At 54.7% G+C, this 13,815-nt stretch overlaps 2 protein-coding genes across 6 annotated transcripts; both read right to left on the reverse strand.

Moving 5' to 3' along the window:
- Positions 1–1,261: 1,261 nt before the first annotated feature.
- GPN2 (GPN-loop GTPase 2) lies at positions 1,262–6,790 on the reverse strand. Of its 5 annotated transcripts, none has more exons than XM_075047560.1 (6): positions 6,727–6,790; positions 5,268–5,713; positions 3,553–3,709; positions 3,227–3,387; positions 2,425–2,555; positions 1,262–1,913 (listed from the first exon to the last, which is right to left on the reverse strand). In XM_075047560.1, exons 2-6 carry the CDS (start codon positions 5,682–5,684, stop codon positions 1,841–1,843), a joined length of 939 nt encoding a protein of 312 aa, XP_074903661.1. In that variant the 5' UTR covers positions 5,685–5,713; positions 6,727–6,790; the 3' UTR covers positions 1,262–1,840. The 5 variants fall into 5 exon arrangements, with proteins under 5 accessions (XP_074903661.1, XP_074903660.1, XP_074903659.1 ...); XM_075047559.1 differs by having other exon boundaries at positions 3,227–3,410; positions 3,489–3,709; XM_075047558.1 differs by having other exon boundaries at positions 1,262–1,783; positions 1,893–1,913; positions 3,227–3,709.
- Positions 6,791–7,599: 809 nt separating this feature from the next.
- Positions 7,600–12,143, reverse strand: GPATCH3 (G-patch domain containing 3). Its single transcript, XM_075047561.1, has 7 exons — positions 11,777–12,143; positions 11,077–11,495; positions 9,644–9,812; positions 9,218–9,277; positions 8,827–8,948; positions 8,522–8,649; positions 7,600–7,948 (listed from the first exon to the last, which is right to left on the reverse strand). The coding sequence occupies exons 1-7, from the start codon at positions 12,135–12,137 to the stop codon at positions 7,729–7,731; spliced, it is 1,479 nt and encodes a 492-aa protein (XP_074903662.1). The 5' UTR covers positions 12,138–12,143; the 3' UTR covers positions 7,600–7,728.
- Positions 12,144–13,815: the final 1,672 nt, after the last annotated feature.

Here is a 13,815-nt window from a genome sequence, read left to right on the forward strand (position 1 = left end):
ACAAGCCCATATGGCAAGGATGGAGTTTCAGCTCTGGTTACGGTTAGATTGGCTTCCAGACCTTCACCCCAGATAGCACTGAAATGCAGCTGCTGGGTTACAGCCAGGAACACCCAGGGAAGTTCCCGGGCTCTTGGGAAAAGAGCTCAGGCACTGACAGCAGACACGAATTTGACTTCTATATTTGAAATGTCAGTGTAGTCTTTCATTGTGAACTATCTCTCTGGTTAACACAGAAGTGTGAGTGTGTGTGCACGTGCCTGGAAGTGTGTGTCTCCATCCTCCTTCTCCCCCTCAGCTCCTCCTTGTCTCCAAATCCTGGCCACAAAGCTGCGAGACACAGGAAAATTCAGTTTTAACTCCCCGCCTAGCTGCAGTCCCTGCTAAGCAAGACCCCACTGACATTCAGATTCACTGAGTCAGTGGCCTGCAATCGCTCTGCTAAGCACCAAACTGTCCTGCAAGAAAAGAGCTGTCTTATTTTATGCAAGGTCTTGGGCAAGACACGATGCTGAGTCTGCACACCGAGCTGGGAGCCGGGAATCTCGACCGCTCCCATCCCACATGCGGCTGTGCAAGCTGCCGGGAGGCACTCGGAGGGCTGCTTGGTGTGGACGCCTTGCTTTTCATCACCCCAACCTTCCCAATTCACAGCACTGATGGACCCAAGCTGCTGTCGCCAGTGGGGATGCAGAAGAGGTGGCACGTGAGGCTGGGAGCTGCTGCCATCACCATCAGGAGCTGCAGCCAGCTGGTGAGAGGGAATTACCTGGGGAGGGGAAGCCCCAGGATTTGGGATCTGGAGAAGGTACTGGAGAAAGCAAGCCCAGAAAAAGGAAGGTGGATGAGGGCAGACAAGCCAGCTGCTGGGAAAGGCCTTACATGCAAACGATGTGCTCCAACCTCCTGCTGAGTCACACAGGGTCTTTCTTAATCAAAAGCCTACAAAAGCCGAGCTTGCAGTTTACGCGTCGCTGTCAGCGCACTGCGTGCACACCAACCGCCAGCGTTCAGCCCCTGGATAAGCGCACATGAGGAGTGACCTGCTTTCACGTCCCACAGTCACTCTTCCTCGCTCCCTCCAGCAAACGCTTTGTCTGTTCTCAGGTAGATCATAGAGGAACACGACGTCGCAAACACGGAGCCTTTCTGCAAAGTACACAACACAGCAGCTGCTGTGACGTTCCCACCAGAGGCTTTTTAGCCTCGGGCTCTGTAGCACTCTTGGTTTTATTTATTCAGGTTCAGCAAACTCACAAGATGAAAGCGAGGCGAAGGAGCGTTTTATTAAGAAAGAGTCCATCATTATTTAAAAAAAAAAAAAGAAAACCAACCATCTTGCTGTCCTCCTTGAGACAGACTGGAGGCTTCTCAGCCTGGATACTCCTCTGAGCATGAGGCCCATGCGTGCTCCTCCTGTGTGGTAAACCCAGAACTTTTGTCTCAAGTCTCACTGCAGAGGAGACAGTCAAACTGATTTTTCTTTCTCTGGATCTACCTTGGTCATGATGGGGAGGAGACTTGGCAAAGGTCAGTCTCCTTTATCTTGCTTCTCTTCTCTTGCTAACCCTGCCTTCACCTGGCTAAATCTCTCTTGTTTCTAAGGGAAGACCCTGCTTGCTGGTCACTCGGCCATTGCCCTTCTGCAAAAACACTGCTCTGTGCAGCAGGGCTGAAGCACAAGAGGTCAAACCCTTACAGAGAGGGAGTCCAGCAGCCAGTCCTCTGCCTAGACAGGCTTTCACTCGGTCTGAGTCACACAACGCAGAGATCCCTTAAGCTCCTGGTAGGAAAAGGAGAGGTGTCAAAACCGAGAGCAGCTGTGGAAGAGGTGGGTGTGTTACAGATCCATCACTTCTTCTTCCACTGCTTTGTCCTGAGATTGCACATACCTCTCCTGCACTGCAAGCGTGCTGATAACGCAGTAATTAAGGAAAACAAGGGGCTGGGCTCAAACACTCCCTTCTGCAAGGAGCTCTTAATGTTCTTGGGCGAGGAACCAGCCCCACATTAGCCTGAAGGCTGGCAGGAAGACGGCAGTACTGGCAGCTGCACGCATCACCTGAGTTATTTCTGGCTCTGGCTGATCCCAGACCCGACAAGTACAGAAGAATCAATTGTATGGTTTGGATGAGGTAGAATGAACTAGTCCAAGTGAGTGTGAGAGACAGGAAAGTTGTCAAAAGATTCCTCCCACATTCACAGCATCAATTAGCAACAAATGTGGTGGCTTTGGTGCGGACAACTGTCTGCTAAGGTCTGGGCTGAGCCATACTGACTCGCTACATGCACATCACCAAATAACATCAGATGATGTTAGTAACAACCTGGGCCTGCAAACTGCCAGCCCCACCTCCAGCCTCTCTTCCCCAAGGAAGGACAAATTAAAACTCAACACAACACAGGATCGGTGGAGAAGGATACGAAGCAAAGTGGAAATCAGCTCCCACTGCTGCCGACATCAGAGCTTCCAGGCTCCTGTGCTCCTGGTCTCCGAAGGAATAGCCGTTGGCTTTGTCCACTGCCTGCATCACCTGCCGCATGCTCTCCTTATCCTGAAAGGAAGGGAGATGACACACAGGGAATCTGGTCCTTCCCCGGAGGCAAGAGCTCGTGCTGGGCTTTACCATGGATTTTCTCCGAGGCTCTGGGCCACCCACACAGCCCCAACGCCTTGAGGATGCTGCCAGCCTCCCGGCGCCCAGAGGGGCCACAGGACAAACAGGTGCACCCGCTGTGGAGCCCGAATGCGTGATGGGCTAACACCCTCCACCCTTTCATCACCTCTTGTCTCAGCCCATTTGCCTCTGTTGACACTTCTGCAAACTACCAGCTTAACGTTTTCAGCCCTTCCTCCCAAATGTATTCCTCCCAATCTTCTAATTATTTTGTGCTCCCTAATTTAACACCATTTCAGGTAATACTTTGCCCAGATTTGAAATGCAGGCACAGAGGAGTTGAATGAAGGGGGAGTCTTAATTCCCCACCCCAAGACACAAGGCCCACATAGCCCCAAGCTCATTAGCCTTTTCTTTTCCTTTGGCTGCCACAAATGATTTACAAGTCTGGGTGTGTTTCACTGTCCTCCTCCATCCCTGAGTCTCTTCACAGCCAAGGTTTTCAGCCCTCATGGCTCTAAGCAGGCATAACCTAGCTGCTACCAAACCTGCTGACTACATATCCAACACTCCCTGTTCTCTCTGCCCCACTCCTCCTGCTGCATCACCTGGACGTTGAGCGGAACGAAGGACACCAGGCTGTAGTCCTCGATCACCTCCACCAGCTTCTCATTGAGGCGGCGGTAATTTCTGAAGAAGGGGTCAGAAGCTAAATGGTCAACCAAGTAAGAGAGGTCCAGGACCTCTGTGTAATAATCCAGGTTGAAAGCTGCAGGGAAACACCAAGAAACTCTGAAGGCAATTTGTAAATTGAAGAACCCAGTGAGATTTACACCAGTTCCCTGAACATCTCCCTGTACATCCCTGTACCTGAACAGGTAATTTACACCTGATGCAGCCCAGTTCCACGTGTCTCTCTTGCAAAGGCTCTTACCCAGCTTGCCGTATTGCTCGATCAGGTCCATCTTGGAGAGGACATTAACATGGGGCAGTTCCACGTGCAGCATGGTGGAGAGCGAGGTGCAGAGAACAGAGATAAACTTGCCAGGGTCTGTGCAGTAGTGAGAATCCACCAAATGCACTGCAGCCAGCTGGACAGCAAAGGCACAAAGCAACAGCACAAGGTCAGACCAGTGATAAGTCCACCTGCTTGCTTTTGGGAGAGTCTGAGAAGTGGCTAAAGGACAATCTGTCCGGACCTGACTATAATCACATGGACTCCCATGTAGGGAAAGTTACCACATACCTTCTAGCTCCTGCATATAAACCATCCTCACATATGAGTGCACATATATAGAGAGAAGTATATATTGCCACATTCACACCCGTAGACAACCTGGGGGATTCAGGACCCAGGGTGCTGCTGCACAGAAAGGGATCTGCAGAGGCTTATAGGGGTGCTGAGCTCCACCAGCAGTACTGAAAGACACTTAAACCTGCAACCGCTCTCCCTTTTCTGAGGGCTTCTTTCTTTGCAGATGAAGTTTCCACGCGTGTCTGAACTCTGCAGGTTTTTCAGGGGTGGGAGCTGGGGTGAAATCTCCTTCTGAATGACACAACTGCCTCCAGATTTCCACCTTTCCCACAGGAATGCTCACGCACAGCATACACTCAGGAGCAATAACTGTAGCACACCACGCTCTGCTGGGAGCACCAATTGTCATGTGGTTTGAAATAATAATTAATAATTAAATTAATGAGCTGTTTGATTCCTTGTGTTTTGTGCAGCTGTAACAATGTGGTCCGAGATCTCTGTTAAGTTACTGCCTGTTACACAATATTACTCAAAGTCAGGGCTCTATAGTTGAGTGTGGTTGAGTCACAGCTATGCTTCTGCAGCAAAAAAAGCCAGTTTAAAGCTCACAGACAGGTGTAAGCACTCGAGCGAGCATCAAAACAGCAGTGTAACTATCTTTTTTTAGTAACTACAATTTCATGTACATTTATTTGAATAAAAATAATCTCCACTGTGCAGATTCCTAGTGACAGTCTCAAGCAAACGAACTTGCCCTTCTTGCTCACACCATACACAGTTTGCACATTCATGGTTTGGCCCAAATGCAAAACAAATGCAATGTAAGCAAGTTAGCTTGGTTATGGGACTCTTCTCACCTGTGCTTCCTCATTTGCATCTTCCATTGTGCAAGAAAGCACAGAGCACGTACTACAATGTGCAGAGCGATTCAGTTTGGCAGCAGGAGAGCCATGTAGGGCCTGAGATGACGCCTGAATTTCTCATAGTGCAGTGCCAAGGGTCTCCACTCGCCCAGCGCACACATCTACCACCCCACTCCAAAATACAGCGCCCACTCAGATAAAACACACAAGGTCTGTGGAGAGGACCCTGGAGCACGGCAAGAGTGTGTGAAGAAGGAATCCATGTTTCTGTTCATGATAATTCCACTGCATTAAATGCCCTGAACAAGTCACTCTTTTGCCAATCCCTCCAAGCATAAAATGGGGCAAAATTCCCCTCCTTCCCTAACAAAGCTGTTTCACATGAAAGGCCAAAGACGTTAGTAAAGAAAACAGTCATTAGTACCCACAATCAAAAGCTCTGACTGTGCAGTGTACAGCTTCTGAGCCCCTTGTACAAGCACGTCGAGTGCCAGGCACCGATCCCAGCTCCCCACGGAGCCCCAAACCTACCCTGAAATTCCACTTGGCCAATTGCGCGAAGACGTTCTTCAGGGCGTCATGGTGGGTGTAGAGCTCTACCTGGCCTGGGCAGTCAAACAAGTAGTAGTGACCCCTGAACGCAGCCAGCTTCTCCTGCAGCCAGTCAAAGTTGGCCTCCAGGTACTCCATGCAGTAGATCAACCCCCCATTGGGCCCCAGCTTCAAGTTCTCCATTACATCAGGCAGGGTGATGAGCTCAGCGATGTCCACGGCACACTGGTAGGGCATCACCTCATTGGCGGGGTCCAGGTTCACCACCGTCACCTTGCGCCCAATCCTGCCCATGAACTCCTGCATGCCATGGCAGTAGGTTGTCTTCCCGGAGCCCGGAGGCCCGATCACCACCTGGCCAAAGGCCAGAGAGCTCCCCTTGCTGCCCTCAGACATGTCGGCTCATTTCCTTCTCCTTCTGTTGACTTGAGAAAAGAAAAACTCCCATTTACCATTTTATTTGCATTTATACGAAAGCAATCTGCTGGAATTCACACCCAGGGAGCGGGTGGAGAGGAAGGGAAAGTGCCATTGTGTAACTGCTGTCTCCTGTCACTCCTTGCACAGCTGAGCCCCATGCTGGGGGGGACATTACCCTGTTACCCCCCAGCTGGTGACACCAGGGCTGAAAACAGGCACAACCCCCCAGCCAGACCCACAGGGCTGTGCTTGTGGGACGCAGATCCCTACGCTTGCCTGCGTGTGGGGTGAGTTTTACCCTAGTTGGGTCCTTCCTGACGTGGCAGCACCCGCACATTCCCTCCCTTGCCCCAGCATATCCCTATGTCCTTCCCTCCATTTCTCCACATCCCTTTTCTCCTCCAATGTCCCCTCTCCTCCCCACGTAACCCCCATATTCCTGCTTTCCGCATATCCTCCCTTCTCCCCACACCAGCCTATGTACCCCCCTCCCACACGCTCCTTCCCCCACCCCACATGCCTTCTCCACACCATATCCCGTCCCCCCACGTCAACTCTTCCTGCCGTGTCCCCTCTCCCCTCTTCCTCCATCCTCACTTCTCCCCATGTTCTCCTCTTCTCCCCCATATCCCCCCTTCCCCCCCATGTCCCTTCTTCCCCACAACACCCTTTCCCCCCACATCCCCCCCTTATCCCCATGTCCCCCCATGTTCCCCTCTTCTCCCCCATGTCCCTTCTTCCCCACAACACCCTTTCCCCCCACATCCCCCCCTTATCCCCATGTCCCCCCATGTTCCCCTTTTCTCCCCCATGTCCCTTCTTCCTCACAACACCCTTTCCCCTCACATCCCCCCGCCATGTTCCCCTTTCCCCCACGTCCTCCCCTTCTCCCCTACGACTCCCGTTCCTCCACGCCCCCTCTTCTCCCCCACATCCCCTCCTTGCTCAGGTCCCTCCATCCCCTCATCACCCCCTCCCCGCCCCGGTAGACCACCCCCGGGCCCGGTAGGCCGCTCACCGCCTGCCGCCGCCGGTCCCCCCCCCGCCACTGGGTCCGGGTCGCCGCGGGGCCCGAGCGACGCGTTCCGGGCGAGGAGCGGCCGCCGCTACTACGGCGCCCCCTGGTGGTCGGAGGGACGCGCTGCTCTTCCATCGCCGGGACTCGAACCCGCGACCCGGACCCCGATTCCGGGGTCCGGGTCGCGGGTTCGAGTCCCGGCGATGGCCCTTGTCCTTCCAGCAACGCCCCCCCAACCCCAGTTCTGTCTCCAAGAGAAGGGAAAATTACACCCTGCATCCCCCCGCCCCGACACAGATAGCCTTAAGGAAGGTGCACGGGGCCAAACCAGAGCCTGCCAGCAGAGCGTTCACCAATTTAACCCTCCAGTACTGGGTCACTGGGACGAAGGCTCTCCCCTCCCCCAGAAGAGTGCCTGCGTCAGGAAAACGGGGCAGAGCACGTCGGAGAGCCGTGGAAGGAAGCACCCGCTACACCCGACCGCAGGGAAACGCCTCCCGCAAAATTCCTCTGGAGGCTGCCAGGACGAGTCTTTCATCCCAACGAGTTTCTCCCAGGAGTGTGGGATCGTCACGCCCAAGCAACGCGAAGCTGTGGGCCAGCAGCGAGCTTTCGGCAGGACAGTTACCGTGCCACAGCTGGGGCCCTGTCTGTACTTGTCCTTCCCCGGGTCTCAGGCAGCCATGAACTATGAGTTCTGGTTTTTTAGGCTGACCTAGCACACAAGCTTGGTTGATCCAGGCAGTAGTATTGGCTTTAAACAGCCAGTCAGAAACGCAACACCCTTCCCCGTTCCCACTAAACAACCAGGACAAGCACTATTTTCCCCTCACTTGAATGGTTCAATTGCAGTAAAAAAACCAAACCCTGAGGCAATTTTTGTTACAAGTCTATATTTCTTCCAAAAATAAATATATGAACACCCTGCTCCAAACCCAAGACCAGGAGCCAGCCTGTGCTCGACAGGAGCAGAACCAGTACAAAGGCTCTGTGACAGTCTGCTCAGCATGACTGGGCACTGAAGCTCTCCAGAGCACCGTGTGATGCTCGGACAAACGCCATATCCTGCCTGTACTTCATGGCAGTGGGTGGCTGGCGCCTGAGCAGCTGGTCACCGCTGTCCTTTGGGTCAGGGTCATCATAGACGGTCGAGATGAGGATGGGAGCGTCCCGCCGGGGCTTTTTCACCTTGTTGAAAGTTGGCAGTTTCTCCCCGTGGTACCTAGAAGGAAGCAGGAAACGTTTGGTACAACATTGCTGAGGCAGTCGGACACCCCTGTACATCCCAGCTCATTTCCTTCACATCCTGCAGGGGGAAAGTGGACCAATAAAGGGCAATAAGGATTCTTGTCCTATTCCTGGCTGTGAGATTGTTCTAGAACAAGTGCCAGTCTTCACAGTGAAACACAGCACCACAGAAAGCCTCCAGAAGCCCCACAGAGAAGGCAGGGGTGAAGGTGCACAGCTGCAGCTCAGGTCACTTGGTTCCCCACAAGAATACCATAGCAGAGGTGACCCTCAATCCTCAAGCGCAGCGCGCCCTGTTTGTGTGCTGCATGAACCTGCAAATGGTTTCTGTCCTGCTCTAACATCACAAGCTCCTCTAAGGAGCACTGGACCGTCAGGAGGAGCACTGTATTTAGCTCTGGAGCGCTGTGGCAGGCCCTGCCACCAGCTGTGCAGAGAAAGGCAGATCCTTGGGACAGCCTTACAGTTCTGTTTCACACTCCGTTCCTTTTGCAGCCAGTTACCTGCTGCATCAGCCCAGAGAGCCCAAGCAGGGTTGGGTACTTACCCCAGCCCCCTCTTGCATCTGGGGTTCTGACCCTCGTTGTCCAGAGCTTCGGCCATTCCAGAATTGCTGCTCCCCAGCCCCAGCCCCTCCGTCCAGCCCTGCCGCTCCAGCACCTTCCTGCCAAAGCCCTGGGAGAGGGGAAAAAAAACGTCAGAGTTGCTGGACAAAGGCCATCCTCATCTTCCCAGAACCCTCTGCCCACTCCCCACATCCAAGACCTCTCCTCCCCCTAACCCACATCCTCTGAGCATCGCCACCTTTCCTGTCCTGCCCCATCCTCTCCTGAGCATGTATCCAGAAGTCACCTTGGTGTGCCTCTCAAAGGTGCCAATCTGTTGCCCTGAAACAGACCCATCCTCCAAGCCATCCCGGAGTCGCTGTTCCAGCCACATCTGGACCGAGTCCCGAGCATCCTTATCACCTCCATCTAGGGAGAAAGAAGCAAGAGTCAGAGCAGCACAGCTCAGGAAAGCCGTTCACTACCATCATTTCCCCCAGAGCACCACGCAACAAGGAGCAGAACCTGTTCTTTTTGGCAACTCTCGCTGCCAAACAAGAAAAACGTTGTTTCAAGTACACTGACATCTTGGACGCTTTCAAAGGATGACAGAGCCAAAGAGCTCCCCGCTGCAGAAATTCTGCAGGGTCAGAATTTCCCAACCTCCCTGTTTTTCAGAGGGGTTTCAGCTCAGATACCTTTGTCATAGTAGATGCTCATGTCCACATCCCAATCGTCTGCCGTCTGCTCATCAAAGTCTGCCGAGAGAAGGAAAGCACTGGTTTTAGCGATGGTTGTGGAAGTCTGACGCAGAAGAGCTGTTTGCTGGTGGCCCAGCTCACTATTTTCTCTAACAGAATGGGAAGGAAACAGTATTAGAGACTCTGCAAACCACAGCGTTTAGATGACAGGCTGCCAGCAGCACCACTGGGGTCTCTGGCGACTGGATTGAACCACGGCAGGTTTTGTGATCAAGGGAAAGTTTAAAAAGTGACGGCAAGGTGCCTGTATCTGTAGCTGATCTGGAATGCTCATATGGGGTTATACCCGATTTATCCGCAAGGCTGGGGCCCCCAGCTCGTGGTGCTTAGTTTGTGGCTCAGCGACACAAACACCAAAGTTACCTCCATTCTGCTCCTGCCAGTACTGAGCATCCGTGTAGAAGACAAGGCCAGAGCCGCCTTTCTCCCACTTCAGCTCAATCTCCTCTTCAAAGAGCCGCTCCTCCACACGGTCCTGCTTGGTCACATCCTCGTGCAGAGCCTCGTGTCGCTCCCACTCCTCACAGGTGTCCTGCAAAGGAGCCAGTGAAAGGTGGGTGACACCAACAGCACACAGCCTCCTCCCTGTTTCCCTGACCCTCGCGGCCCATCGCAACGCCTTCCCTATGAAACAGCTTTGTCAACAGAGCTCGTCTCAGCCTGCTGTTTTCAGGCACTAACACGACCAGCACTGATGACCTCATTCCCCTGACTAATGCCATCTTCAGAGTCAGCAGACAGAAGTGGTGAAAAATACCACATCACACCCACTTCACAGCACGCTTTCAGCAGCGTACCCAATCTGTAACGCTAAGATGCCCATTTAAGGAGCAGGTGTGTTGTACGTAAAGTCAGCACTAGCAACAAATTAATTCCACTCAAGCTGATCCCTAAAGAGATTGTGTCGGTTCCAGTGAAGCAGCTTGCTGGCACAGACACAGATCAGACTGACAGCTTTACTGCTGCCTGCCCAATTCTGGGCAGACCCCTCCAAGGAAGACATTAACAAACTAAGGAACAGCCAAAAGAATCACTAGAGATCCAGGAAACAGAGCCTGTGAGAAACAGCTAGAGGAGTCTGTTTAGTCTGGAGAAAAAAAGACTGAATTAAAAGTTTGCAAAGGAGGGAACAAAGCGTTCTCTGTGTCCGCTGTTGCTAGGAGAACCTAATGGGATAAAATTGCAGCAAAGATTTGGCATCTAAGTTAATTCTGGTATAGCAAAGAACGGGAATGGCTTGCCTCAGGATTGTGCTGCCTCTGTAATGACAGAGGTTTTTGAGAACAGGCTAGACAGGCGTCTGTCAGGTGGAGGGAGCGAGATAATCTCCGGAGAGCCTGTCCAGCCCAGTTTTCTAGGAGTCTTTGTCACAAAAGCCATTTTTCTCAGAACGACTAACTTCAATCACAGGAGCATTCAAGGTCAACCATTTGTACAGCTCCGCATGTCGTTTCCAGCACACAAACGTGCTCCCGAATCTCTGGTCACCTCATTCACAGGCAACAGCAGAGTTGGGTCAATCTGTCACGCAGCAGGGCAGAGACCTGCTCCCACACCACCAGCCTCTGCCTGTGCTCGCTCCTCTAGACCAAACCCTTTGGGCTCAACCCCTACAACTGGCTTGATTTGGGCAAGCAGTTTGGGGCATTAATGCCCACACTGTTCATGCGCCAAGGGGCTCAGTGCACCAAGACGCGAACAACCGTATTTTAACACCATTTTTAGACAAGCGATTTATACAATACAATTAAAAAATTAATGGCTAACCTTGGACGGTGCTAGAAAAATCCACTTACATCATCCGAGTGCGACTCCTCTTCCTCCTTCTCCTGCCCCTCCTCATCTTCCTCAGCACTGGCTGGGTGAGTCACCTTAGATCTTGCCGCAGGCCCCTCTTCCTCTGTGATCTCATCCCCTGTAGCAGTGTAAACTCTTTCTTCTTTTATAACTGTCTCAGTGTCCTGGTATTCAAAAGGCACATTCCCATACCTACGGGATGAGCCTGTCCTTGGAAAATCCAGCTGCAATTTCTTGATAATCCGGGGAGGCAGCCTGCAGGCTCGGATCAGCTCCAGAAAAACTTTCAGAGGAGTGCCCACGTTCCCGTAAGGCATGAAGGAAGGGGGGTTGAACTCTGGCAGCCGCTTCAAGTCCGCTTCTGCGACAGATTCACCTGCGGCCGTCTTGTCCCCACTGTAGAGAGATGTCTCTGTGCCTGGAGGAGAGAAGGAATGGTTTTGTGGGGGAACACACGCTCCAGCAGAGAGGGGTAAATCAGGCAGGAGGGGGATGAGCACACCCCAAACAGATTCTTCTTGCCTCATAATAGATTCAAGGCATTGAGGAAACTCCGTGAGGGCTTTTAACCACCCGGTGCCCTCGGGTTGCCTGCTGGGACCCGTAGAGGTGGGATCCGGTGCCCAGCGGGTCCTCCGGACCCTCCCAGGCCCATGAGGGGGAACGATGCCCGACCCCCCCCCCGGTTCCCGCTCGTACCTGTCCCGGGGCTGAGACGGACCCTTCGGATGAGGCAGCGGCCGGGCAGCGAGGCGCCGCCGGGCCCGACCCAGCGCTTACCCGAGTACATGCGGACGAGGCGGCGGGCGCGGCCGGGCTGCACGGCCACCAGGCAGGAGCAAGTGCGCGGCGGCGGCGCCGCGGCCTCCTCGCCGCCGCTCCCCGGTAGGCGCTCGGGGCGGTGGCGGTAGTGGAAGCAGAGGAACCCTCCGGCCTCCACGAACTGGCTGAAATAAGCGCGGAGCTGGGCGGAACGCAGCGCGGCCGGGATACCGCTCACCAAGCAGTAGCGGGCGGCGGCAGCACCGCCATTACCGGCGCTACAGCTGGGCGCCGCCATCTTGCCTCACCGGGACGGCGCGTCACGGCCGTTTGGGCGCGCGGTGATGACGTCGGCTCCCGGAACGTGGACCGGGCGCCCCCTGGTGGCGGGAGAAGGCGCTGCAGGGGGGGGCCTGGGGGCGGCCAGGGCCCGGGGGGGGGTCACAGGCCCCGGGGATAGCCCGGGCCCCCCCTGATGGGGGTCACAGGCCCTGGGGGTGTCAGGGCACTGGGGGTGGCCAGGCCTCAGTGGAGGTCACAGGCCATGGGGGTGGCAGGGGGTGGGTAGGCCCCGGGGGGGGTCACAGGTCCTGGAGACAGCCAGATCCCGCCCCCCCCCCCCGTGGGAGTCACAGGCCCTGGGGGTGTCCAGGCCTCAGTGGGGGTCACAGGCCATGGGGGTGGCAGGGGGTGGGCAGGCCCCGGGGAGGGGTCACAGACCCTGGGTGTTTGAGGGTGCTGGGGTTGGCCCCCCCCCCCACCGTGCCACGCAGCGTAGCCTCATGCGAGGGGTCCTGGCTTTTCCCTCTTGGTAAAGTCCCAGCGCTGCGTGTCCCACGATGCAGAGGCGGCCCTGCGGTGTCAGACCTGCTTCATGGGCAGTGACACGGGCAGGTGCCACGCCGGAACCCCCGGTCCCTGGGGGCTGGTGGGACTGGTGGCAGGATGGAGGTGCCAGGGGCCCTCCCCTCTGCCAAGGTGTTTGCGTGCCAGGTTTGGGGTAACTCTGGCAGCGGGGCTGTTTGGCATCCCGCGTGCCGTGACTCACGTACGCGTCACCGGGCTGCGTGGCTCAGGGCTGCCCGTGGCTGGCGCGGGCCTGCGGAAATCATCTGGTGACTCATGCATTCTCTCCCTATGGAAAATGGCCGTCACGGGGCTGAGGTCACCTTGGAAGCCGTCCGTCACCGTTCAGCAGCAGCGGTGAGAGGTGGAGGGACAGACTGACGAAGCAGTCCTTCCTCCCACCAGGCTGCTGGCTAACAGTCAAGGTGTTACTGTGGGTAGGAGGGTGATGGGGCACAGGGAGGCTTCGTGCAGCTTTATCCGACGCCTCGGCTGGGTTGGGCATGGCGAATGGGATGGTGTTGCTGCCTGTTGGCAACTGTATGTGCGTCCAGGTGAGTCAGAGCATCCACCTCCGACATGGCGGCTGCGCCGGGAGCCCTCGGGCGAGGCTCAACGCCTGGAGAAAGGCGCAATGTGTGGACAGGCTGCGATTCCGCTGCCTCTGCGAATTTCCGTCTGCTGGGGCACCAAGGGCTTTTGTGCCGTGGGGCTGTTCATCAGACAGCTCCCGCTGGCGGTGATCGACGTGTGTCCACATCACAACGCTCCCTCGCCACGGTGGGGCAGACAGATTTTTATGGAAAGCCCCTTTTAATTTGAGTGTTCTTTCCACACCAGGTCTGCAGCCGATTTTTCTAACCCCCCAGAAATTTAACACCACTTCTAAAAAGTCACCACCATGTTCCATAATGTAAAACCTTTTATTAAAAAAATAATTTACTGCATCTTATATACAAACTGCAAGAACGTTCACTTATAAAATACTGACATCTAACTTGTTGCAGAAGCTGCAGGCAGGACGAGCAAGCTTTCCAGGCGTGCTATGCTTGCACCCGGCTGTAACTCCAGGGAGGGACATTTGGTTCTACCACCAAACAAGCTCCGCTCGTCTCTGCAGCGTTCACAGC

Source organism: Buteo buteo, chromosome 16 (assembly GCF_964188355.1).
Source record: "Buteo buteo chromosome 16, bButBut1.hap1.1, whole genome shotgun sequence".
Taxonomy (NCBI): domain Eukaryota; kingdom Metazoa; phylum Chordata; class Aves; order Accipitriformes; family Accipitridae; genus Buteo; species Buteo buteo.